The following is an 11,837-nucleotide window of genomic DNA, read 5'->3' as shown; positions in this document are numbered from 1 at the left end:
CATATATATTTGACAATTTATGTATCAGTAACTACACATGAAAACCTGGGTAGCTCCCAGGTTTCCAGAAACCAATGTTTCCCAACTAATAAATTCCCATTATACTAAATTTCCAACCACCAAACAAATCCCAGCAAAAAGTTTTTTTATATATCTTCCCATGCTGTTGGAATTGTTAGCAAACCCCTGTCCCTTTTAACTTCTAAGTTTAACCCAATGCTAAACTCTTGTATTAACCAGAAATCTAATCTAAACTGCCCAACTATATCCCTGCGAACACACACACACACACGCACACAATGTTTGTGATAAACATACACATTGTCGCGTGTAGCAAAGAATCCAATCGCTCTCTAGTGCAAAACAAAAGACACGTACACGTGAAAACACTACAAATACACTTTTAATATAAAAAAACAACAACAACAACAAACAAACAAAACCAAATGATATAAAAGGAACGAAATCTAGCAAGTCCTCACCACTCAGCCCTGCCCACACACCCACCTGAACATACTTTTCGGTGGCGGACCCCAGACCTAAAGCCTCACGATGGCTTCACGATGATTTGTCACAGCTGGTCTGTCACAACAACTGGTGTGTCACAGCTGGTCTGTCACAACAACTGGTGTGTCACAGCTGGTGTGTCACAACTGGTGTGTCACAACTGATGTCAGCTGGTCTGTCACAACTGGTCTGTCACAGCTGGTGCAAACAGAATCACCACAGCTGTGTGTCTTAGCAAGGTGTCTTACCAGAAGTCCTAGCCCCGTGGAGCCAAGATACCTTTGCCGGTTACAAACTACGACTACAGTGTAATGAAAACATCGCTATCGTCATGATTACGGTATTACATCCACAATCAAACGACAATCTCTATTACACTCTGGTGGAAACATCGGCAGCAAAAGGAAAAAAAAATAAAGCCAAACTTGATGCTGATTTTAAGGCAAACAAAACCATTTTAAAAGCAATTAAATAATGTTACGGCATTGTGTACAGCAACAGTGAGTACAGCAACACCACAACAGCAATCAAACCTGCAATAAATGCAGTGTAAGGGGGGCCATTGTTTACAGTCGGTGTCTCGACAACATAGTGTAAGTGGAGTAACAGTACACTGTAGACTATGGACATCAACATGTTACAGGACACAGAGCACACTGTGGACATCAACATGTAACAGGACTGTTCAGAGATGATGTTAGATACAATGTGTAATGCTGCTAAATATAATGTGTAATGAAATTAGCGACACTGTCGCCGTAGGTCCTTGTGTCGAGGGACATACATTCAGTCCTTCAGTCCTTCAGTCCAAGCTTGTGGTGAGGTCAGGACAAGTTCACAGGCTTCATGCTTTGAGAAGTGGAGTGAAATGGTTTGTTTATTTACATGTTTATCATGTGTACAACGGTCCTGTACAGCAGGCTGATTTCTGCTCTCTCAATGTTTACATAAACTATTATCATAACTTCTGTAAAGCCTGGAAATTCAGTTCACATCATTTCTGCACTTGGTTTCAGTGGATACCAATGGTTGTCGTTGATGGCTGAGACACGTGCAGGCCTTGTGGGGTAGACATGGTGACGTACAGCCACCCAGATGCTGGCAAGGTGCACTGACCTATCTTATCGTTGAAAAGACTCGTCAGCATCTCTCGTCTGTCCGTTAGAGCTGCCAGCTGCAGGGTGAGAGGTCGCCACACAGTTTACAAATGTCAAGAAATCTCAGGGCGGTGGATGTAGGAGACCTACTGTCAGCCCTACTGTTGGTTATTTGTGCCTGCACCGGAAGTTCGTCTCGTTTCGCTTGGTCACGTGTTTGGTGTAGAGATGTCAATGAAGTCAGTAGGAGATGGTGGCAGCGGTACACATGCACAAGACGACTTGTTCTCACGCGCGCGCCGCGACCCAGCATCCAGCTGCTGCTTTCGAGCCCCAGTCTCAGTGGGGGCGAGTAGGGGGGGGAGTAGGCGAGTAAGGGGGGGGAGTAGGCGAGTAGGGGGGGAGGTTGCTGCTCGCGCCGTCACAGACCGCCTGCAACTGGTAGGCGCGAGCGGGAAGGGGGCTGGGGCTGGAGCCATAAGCAGTCGGGAGAACTTTTAGTAGTGGTGAGGGGGTCTGACTGTGAGGACTGCTAGTAGTGGTGAGGGCGTGAAACCTGTGAGGACTGCTAGTAGTGGTGAGGGCGTGTAACTGTGAGGACTGCTAGTAGTGGTGAGGAGTTCCAGTAGTGGTGAGGGCGTGTAACTGTGAGGACTGCTAGTAGTGGTGAGGGCGTGTAACTGTGAGGACTGCTAGTAGTGGTGAGGGCGTGAAACTGTGAGGACTGCTAGTAGTGGTGAGGGCGTGTAACTGTGAGGACTGCTAGTAGTGGTGAGGGCGTGTAACTGTGAGGACTGCTAGTAGTGGTGAGGAGTTCCAGTAGTGGTGAGGGCGTGTAACCGTGAGGACTGCTAGTAGTGGTGAGGGCGTGTAACTGTGAGGACTGTAGTAGTGGTGAGGGCGTGTAACTGTGAGGACTGCTAGTAGTGTGAGGAGTTCCAGTAGTGGTGAGGGCGTGTAACTGTGAGGACTGCTAGTAGTGGTGAGGGCGTGTAACTGTGAGGACTGCTAGTAGTGGTGAGGGCGTGTAACTGTGAGGACTGCTAGTAGTGGTGAGGAGTTCCAGTAGTGGTGAGGCGTGTAACCGTGAGGACTGCCAGTTGTCGCCAGGAACTGTTTATTCTCCAGGGACCACACTGCTCCAGTGGCAGCAGCAGGGCGAGGATGGGGGAGCCTGACAACTCCGACAAAGTGATGGTCAGCATGACGTTGGAGGAGAAGACTAAGCCTCTAGGTCGGTGACAGCTGTTCGCTCCTTCCCCACCTTTTCCCCCCTTAATTTCTTTTTTTTCACTCTCTCTCTCACACTTTTATATATGCCCCCTATTCTCTCTATCCGCCTCTCTCGCTCTCTCTTTCTTACTTGACCTCTTGTTAATAAAAAAATTGTCATTGTCTATCCCTTCTCTCTATCTCTCTATCCGCCCTCTCTCTATCTTCATATCCTCTTTCAATCTCTCCCTGTATCCCCCCTTTCTTTCCCCTCTCTCGTTCCCTTTCTGTCCTGACTGTTGCTCTCTCACACTCTATCTCTCTCGTTCTCTCCTTATCCTGTATCTTCTCTCTACTTTTCTCTCTCTCTTCTGTCGTCCCTTAATGTGTGCGTGGGTCGTCGCTGACTACATTAACTGACAATCGCCTGTGTCTGGACATAATGTTTCGCTGAGACACGAGGCCAGCAGATAGGACAGACTGAGTCACGTGGTCACGTGATGTATTCCCTGTACACGCTGACACAATGTAATATCCAGTTACACTCAGCTGTGTATCTCCATCACTAACTGCACTCAAGTGTGGTGTCACACAAACTACTCACGTGACTTGTGGTCGTTGTGGTTAGAGATAGAGATGACCTAATAGCAAAGTATATGTCATCTCTCATTACATGACACTACTGTACATGACACTAGAGCACTGCATGACACTACATCTGTCTCCGTAATATCTCACTGCGTGACACTACATCTGTCTCCGTAATATCTCACTACATGACACTAGAACACTGCATGACACTACATCTGTCTCCGTAATATCTCACTACATGACACTAGAGCACTACATGACACTACATCTGACTACGTAATAATATCTCACTACATGACACTAGAGCACTACATGACACTAGAGCACTACATAACACATCTGTCGCCGCAATACCCGCGTCATGGTTCATTGAAGAAATAGTCCTGTATCCACCCGTGTACCCAACAATGCACTACACACCGTGAAGACACTACTGACTAGTGACATACTCATGTTTACATTCCACTGTACATCCTGTAGATTATATATGTTTATATGCCTACATTCTCCTGTACATGTTCCACTGACTGTAGTTTATATATGTTTACATGTTTATATTCTCCTGTAGATGTTCCACTGACTGTAGTTTATATGTTTACATGTTTATATTCTCCTGTACATCCTGTAGATGTTCCACTGACTAGTGACATACTCATGTTTACATTCCACTGTATATCCTGTAGATGTTACACTGACTGTAGTTTATGTGTTTACATGTTTATATTCTCCTGTAGATGTTCCACTGACTGTAGTTTATATATGTTTACATGTTTACATTCTCCTGTACATCCTGTAGATGTTCCACTGACTGTAGTAAGATACCCATGTATCAATTCTTGTGTACGACACATCAGGTAGATGTTACCCTGAGGTAATATTTATGGTGCCTACATCTCGTGTAGAAGATGTAGTAGATGTTCAATACAATAATACAGCATTGTTAATCACCAATGGCAGTTAGAGGTAGTGCTCATGTACAATAGACACAACTACTTATCCATGTTGACTGCAGTAAGCACCTTCTCTCTCATACTTTATATACACACAGCAACAGTAGATACAGTTGGTGACCTAGGGTCACCTCAAGCTAGTACAAAGTCACGCCAGTAGAGCTTATCACGTGAATGACACGTGGAATGAATGAGTTGTGGTGACGATGGGTTCTGTAGACAGACATCGGGTATCTACAGCCAGACTACAAGAGTGAGAATTCACATGTGAACACATGATCACAGATAGTAAGAGTGAGAACTCACAGACCAACACGTGATCACAGATAGTAAGAGTGATAACTCACATGTCAGCACATGATCACACATAGAGTGAGAACTCACAGACCAACACGTGATCACAGATAGTAAGAGTGAGAACTCACAGACCAACACGTGATCACAGATAGTAAGAGTGATAACTCACATGTCAGCACATGATGACAGAGTGAGAACTCACAGACCAACACGTGATCACAGATAGTAAGAGTGAGAACTCACATGTCAGCTCATGATGACAGAGTGAGAACTCACAGACCAACACGTGATCACAGACAGAGAGGATGCAGGATGCCTGCCCGAGGACTAGCTGATGACCAGAGGCTGCCCAGTCCCGCTGCCTGGCTCCGGTGATCTTGGAGCCGATGTAAACAAGGGAGACAACTCAGACAAGACCGTTCCTGTTCCTGAGGAAGAGGCTCTGGAACCAAGAGATGAACGAAAAAATGAAGGACTGAGAGAACCAAGTGAGGATGACAGCTGAGAGAGAAAGATGAGAGTTAGTGTAGGACAGGGGTGGGCAGTTAATTTTCCCAAAGGGCCGCATGAGACATTGAGATGGTTTTAGAGGGCCGGACTGATAGAGTTAACTGTTTTACCCAATACTGTATATATAGTATATTTACTGGCGGGCGGGCCAGCGGGCGGGCCGGTCAGAGACAGGAGGTGGGCCGGCCTTTGCCCAGGTCTGGTGTAGGAGGTACAGACGTTGGCTTTTACAGAGGATCGTGTCAGTGTCGATGTCACATCGAAGCTTGTTATCAACTATAATACCTACACAGTTGTAACAGTCGACTGCCTCCATGGCATCATCATGGATAATGGGTAGACGAGATGTACACGAGATATGTGTAAGCTCACAGTGTAAGCTGTGTACAGGAGACTCACAGTACAAGCTGTGTACAGGAGACTGTGTGCTGTATACAGGAGACTCACAGTGTAAGCTGTGTACAGGAGACTCACAGTACAAGCTGTGTACAGGAGACTGTGCTATGTACAGGAGACTCACAGTGTAAGCTGTAAGGTGACCAGACGTTTCGGGTGCGAAAGCGGGACACGTTCCGATGATGGTGTCGTCACCGTCAAAGAACGCCGAAAAAAGTGATTTTTAAAGACAACCGGGACATTTGATGGACTTGCCAGAAAGCCAGATAGCGGGACATTAGGCATCCCGCCCGATATTCAGGCGGGACACGAGGTCAAAAGCGGGACTGTCCCGCCAAATGCGGGACGTCTGGTCACCTTAGTAAGCTGTGTACAGGAGACTGTGTGCTGTGTACAGAAGACTGTGCTATGTACACGAGACTCACAGTGTAAACTGTGTACAGGAGACTGTGTGCTGTGTACAGAAGACTGTGCTGTGTACACGAGACTGTGTGCTGTGTACAGAAGACTGTGCTATGTACACGAGACTCACAGTGTAAACTGTGTACAGGAGACTGTGTGCTGTGTACACGAGACTGTGTGCTGTGTACACGAGACTCACAGTACAAGCTGTGTATAGTAGGCTATCATGTACATGACACTCAGCATGTGTAGAGGCTATACTCTACGAGTGTAACACGCGCAGATCCACGTGACCAATACAATACCCTATCCTAACCCTAACCAAAGACGTACAGGAGAGCAAACGGACTAAGTGTTACTCAGAGTGAGTCAATACATGTGTGTATAGTACATGTGTACATCGTTCATCAACCCAGGAGGTGGGCCGTTAATAGCTGGATGGTAGAGCACGTGAAACCTCCAGGACTGCTTTCAGAAGAAACAAAGGAGGCGGAGGAGGAGGAGAGAGTGAAGACAGTTGCCTGCTCCAAGCCCCCTATAGTGCACGACCTTCACCTACTTCGCCATCTGATGTGCTGCATTCCTTCGCTCCACCCTCCCTCTTCTGCAGTTTGGCAGCGGCCTCCACACGTCAGACCCAACAGCACACAAAAAATGGCCACCAGCCACGTGTGCTCATTGCATGTCTGCATCTTCACGTGTCCTCTCTGTTCACCGCTACTGCAACACTTCAACCCACTTCCTACGCGCCGCCATCGCTCTCACTACACACGTGCTCCAGTGGGTAGAGGGCCGTCAGAGGGCTGAGGGCAGTGATGAGAGCTGAGGGCAGTGACTGGGGTAGATGGCAGTGATGAGGGCTGAGCGTATAGTGACTGGGGTAGATGGCAGTGATGTGGGCTGAGGGCAGTGACTGGGGTAGAGCACAGTGATATGAGGGCTGAGGGCAGTGATGAGGGCTGAGGGCAGTGACTCGATGAGCTGTCAACTGTGACAGCTCACACACTGTTGCTCCACTAGACCATGACCAATGTAAGAGGACATGATTGAATGGCGCAGTCAGCTGTAGCACGTGCTGGCAGACAACAGGGTCTGTGCAACTCACATGAAGGTTTTGCCGGAGGGAGAGGGCGCTGCAGACTGTGTTGTGACCTTATGTTCTTGTTTGTGTCACATGACCTCATTTCACAGCTGCCAGCACGTTTCCCTCTCAACTCCGCACCCAATGTCGGTCGCCACCCCACAGGGGTTGTTGCTGCTGGTGCTGGTGGTGTCACCTCGGGTGAGCCGCACAGCAGCCTGGCGCAAACATTTCTCTGTAAGCACAAAATGATACAACTTAAAGACCAGCATGCACAGGCTAATGATACTTAGCATATCAACACACACACACTAATAATACTTAGTATATCCACACACACACGCTAATGATACTTAACATATCCACACACACACGCTAATGATACTTAGCATATCCACACACACACGCTAATGATACTTAGCATATCCACACACACACGCTAATGATACTTAGCATATCCACACACACACACACACGCTAATGATACTTAGCATATCCACACACACACACGCTAATGATACTTAACATATCCACACACACACGCTAATGATACTTAACATATCCACACACACACACACACACGCTAATGATATAGCATATCCACACACACACACGCTAATGATACTTAACATATCCACACACACACACGCTAATGATAGTTAACATATCCACACACACACGCTAATGATACTTAACATATCCACACACACACGCTAATGATACTTACGCATATCCACACACACACACGCTAATGATACTTACATATCCACACACACACACACGCTAATGATACTTAACATACACACACACACACGCTAATGATACTTAGCATATCCACACACACACACGCTAATGATACTTAACATACACACACACACACGCTAATGATACTTAGCATATCCACACACACACGCAATAATAACACATCCACACACACAGAGATTAGGCAGGGATAATCCTACAGCACTGACATCATACTTTAAATATTGCAATTCATGAAGATGGACAGACATTAATAACAAAAAGTTGCCGTGTGCTGACAAGTCCGTCTACCAAGGCCGTGAGTCCTTTCAAAGCACAAGATGGCGAGACGCTTGGACGGCTTTACTGTGAAATCATTTACATAGTAGCTAACACAGAGTAGTGGTGAGTAGTAGTTCAGTGAGATGACTTTACATAGTGGCTAATAGAGTATGGGTGAGTGAGATGACTTTACATAGTAGCTAACAGAGTAGGTTTGAGTAGTAGTTCATTAGGACACAGTGGCTAACACAGAGTAGTGGTGAGTAGTAGTTTATTAGGACACAGTGGCTAACACAGAGTAGGGGTGAGTAGTAGTTCAGTGGGATGACTTTACATAGTCGCTAACACAGAGTAGTGGTGAGTGAGATGACTTTACATAGTGGCTAACACAGAGTACTGGTGAGTGAGATGACTTTACATAGTAGCTAACACAGAGTAGGGGTGAGTAGTAGTTCAGTGGGACACAGTGGCGAACACGTCATTGTAATATATGTATTATTCTGTATTGCTGTAATGTAGTCTCATTGTATTGTTGTATGATGTTGTACTGTGTATGTTATGTTCACCTTGAACTGTGTGCTATATTCATCTCACTGTACTATGATGAACTGTGTGTAAGCTGTTTACTGTGTGTACTATAGTTGACTGTGTGTAAGCTGAAAAATTACTGAATGTACCTATAGTGGACTGTGTGTACTATAGTGGACTGTGTGTAAGCTGTTACTGTGTTACTATAGTATGACTGCCATATGTGTAGCTGTTTACTGTTACTATAGTTTTGACTGTGTGTAAGCTTGTTTACTGTGTAACTATAGTTGACTGTGGTAGCTTGCTTATACTGTGGTACTATAGTGGACTGTGTGTACTAATAGTGACTGTCTATAGTGGTTTACTGTGTGCTGTTGACTGTACTATTTACTTGTTGTACTATAGTGATTGGTGTGTGTTTACTGTTGTACTATAGTTGACTGTGTGTACTATAGATTGCACTGTGTGTACTATCGTAGTGGACTTTGGTGTAAGCTGTTTTACGTGTGTACATAGTTGACTGGTGTGTACCTATAACAGTAGTTGCCTGTTGTACATAGTGGACTTTGTGTAACGATTACTGTGTGTACTATAGTGACTGTGTGTAGCTAGGACTTTTGTAAGTACTGTTACATGTGTACTAGAGTGGACTGTGTGTACTGTTAGTACATGTGACTGTGGAAGCTGTCTTACGTGTATCTTATAGTGGACTGTGTGTAAGCTGTTACTGTGTGTACTATGTGACTGTGTGTAAGCTGTTACTATATGGAACATAGTGGTGCTATGGTGCTTGGCCGGTTGTTAAAAGGGCTGCTTTTTAGCTTGATGTGTGCTACTCACCGACACTATACTGGATAGAGTGGACTGCTAAGACAGAGCTGCTCGATGGACTGTGTGACTATAGGACTGTGTGTAACTTAGGTGTTTACATAGATGACTGGTTGTTACTATATAGTGGACTGTGAAGCTGTAGTACCTGTTTACTGTGTACTATAGTGACTGGTGTATGCAGCTGTGTACTGTGTGCTGACTACTTGTGGATGTGACTGACTGTGTGTAAGCTGTTTGTTACTGTGACTGTAGCTGTTTAGTTGGTGGGACTATACTGACGTGTGTTACTATAGTGGACCTGTGGTGTCTATAGGGACGTGTGTAAGCTGTTTACGTGTACTATAGGGCTGTGATGTAAGCGATGTGGTTACTAGTGGACTGTGTGAAGCTTGTTTACTGTGACTATAGTGGACTGTGTGTACTATAGTCGGACTGTGGTTAAGCTGTTTACTGTGTAACATACTGCTGTGTAAACCTGTTTTACTGGTAATATAGTGGGGCTGTGTGTAACTTGCTTATTTGTTTACGGGGGGGGGGGGTGGTGTGTAATATAGTGGACTGTGTGGTAAGCTGTTTACTGTGTAAAATTAACATAGTGGCTGTGTAAGCTGTTTACGTGTGTACTTAGGTGGACTGTGTGTAGCTGTTTACTGTGTATATAGTGGACGGGTAGCTGTGTGTAAGTGTTTTACTGTGTTTACTATAGTGGACTGTGTGTAAGTTGTTTCTGTTGTGTACTATATGACTGTGTGAGCTAAGCTGTTATGTGTCTATATAGTGGCTGTGTGTAAAGTGCTTACTGTCGAGTACTATAGTGGGTGTTAAGCGTACTGTGTACTATTAGTGGAACTGTGTAAGGCTGTTTACTGTGTGTACTATAGTACTGTGTGTAAGCTGCTTACTGTGTGTACTAATGTGGACTGTGTGTAAGCTGTTACGTGTGTACGTTAGGGACTGTGTGTAAGCTTTTACTGATGTGTACTATAGGGACTGGTTGGTTGTGTCTATAGCTTGACTGTGTAAGCTGCTTACTGTGCCACTATGTGGACTGTGTAAGCTGTTTTACTGTGTGTTACTATAGTGGACTGTGTCTTAAGCTGTTTACTGTGTTACGACTAGTAGTCGACTCTTGTGGTATCGGATTGCTCGCGGCTCTTTACTGTGTTATACTATGCGATGTGTTGATCATCTATGTGTGTGTAAGCGCTGTTATCGTGTGTGTACTATATGAGACTGTGTGTAAGCTGTTTTACTGTGTGTACTATCTAGTGAACTGTGTGTAAGCTGCTTACTGTAAGACTATTGGACTGTTAACTGTTATGTACTGGGTTACTTAGACTGTTAAGCGTGCTTACTGTAGTGGACTGTGTGTAATGCTGTTACTGTGTGTTACTATAGTGGACCTGTGTTGCAGCTGTTTACTGTGTACTATAGTCCGCGGCTGTACTCTGTGACTGGACTGTGTAAGTGTTTTACGTATGATATAGTGGACGCTGATTACATAGTTGACGGGTGTGTATGCTATACTGTGTTCTATAGTGGGCTGGTGTACCTGTTCTCTTGGACTATAGTGGGCTGTGTGTAAGTCTGTTACGGCAACTTACATATGACTGTGTGTAAGCTGTTACTGTGATAAACATATAGGGTACTGTGGCTAAACTGAACTACTGTGCCTTACTATAGTGGAGTGTGTTGTAACCGCTGTTTACTGTTCACGAGTGGACATGTTGTGTAAGCTTTTTGACTCTATAGTGGACTGTGGTAAGCTGCTTACTGTGTTACTTATTCGTGACTGTGTTAAGCTGTTTACTTTGTACTATAGTGGGCTGTGTGTAGCTGCTTACGTGACTATGTGCTGGTGTGTAAGCTGTTTACTGTGTCACTCATAGGGGCTGGTGTAAGCTTGTTCTGTGATGACTATATGGACTGTTGTGTAAGCTGTTTCTTGTAACTTATAGGGACTTGTGTGTAAGCTGCTTGCTGTGCCTGAACTATATACTGTCGTGTTAAGCTGTTACGTTTACTATAGTGGACTGTTAGATGTCAGCTGCTTACGATTATGTACTATAGTTCTGGGTGAAGCCTGCGTACTGTGCTAGTACTATGATGGCTGTGGTAAAGCGTCTTACTTGTGCTGTACGTATAGTGGCATGCTGTAATCAGTTCTTGCAATAGTTACTCTGTTATTAATTTAACTGGACATTATAGTGGACTCTGTTGAAGCTGTTTACCTGTGTACTAATATTAGTCTGGGACTTTCGTAAATGTGTCTACTCGGATTACTAATAAGCTGATGCGTGTAGTATATAACTGTTTAACTCCGGTCAGCTGATATATGGATGTGTTAAAGCTTCTGATCAATTAACGTGCGATTCTACATAGTGGCTAGATGTGTATAAGAGGACTGCTTTA

General features: G+C 45.0%; 2 protein-coding genes across 8 annotated transcripts in view; one reads left to right on the top strand and one right to left on the bottom strand.

Moving 5' to 3' along the window:
• The window catches only part of LOC112559001, a 60,529-nt gene that overhangs the window by 19,491 nt on the left and 29,201 nt on the right, over nt 1-11,837 (bottom strand). The gene's annotated exons all lie outside the window — the stretch shown is intronic.
• The window catches only part of LOC112559000 (sialin-like), a 74,050-nt gene continuing 64,270 nt past the window's right edge, over nt 2,058-11,837 (top strand). Inside the window, exons 1-2 of one of the 7 annotated variants that reach the window (XM_025229814.1) lie at nt 2,058-2,110; nt 2,733-2,838. In XM_025229814.1, the coding sequence (XP_025085599.1) occupies nt 2,769-2,838 (70 nt within the window). In that variant the 5' untranslated portion in view covers nt 2,058-2,110; nt 2,733-2,768. The other 6 variants (XM_025229812.1, XM_025229809.1, XM_025229808.1 and 3 more) reach the window with 6 other exon arrangements.

This window comes from Pomacea canaliculata, linkage group LG3 (genome assembly GCF_003073045.1).
Source record: "Pomacea canaliculata isolate SZHN2017 linkage group LG3, ASM307304v1, whole genome shotgun sequence".
NCBI classification, from domain to species: Eukaryota; Metazoa; Mollusca; class Gastropoda; order Architaenioglossa; family Ampullariidae; genus Pomacea; species Pomacea canaliculata.
Note: the sequence above shows the minus strand (reverse complement) of the source record. Positions and strands in the feature narration are given on the sequence as shown.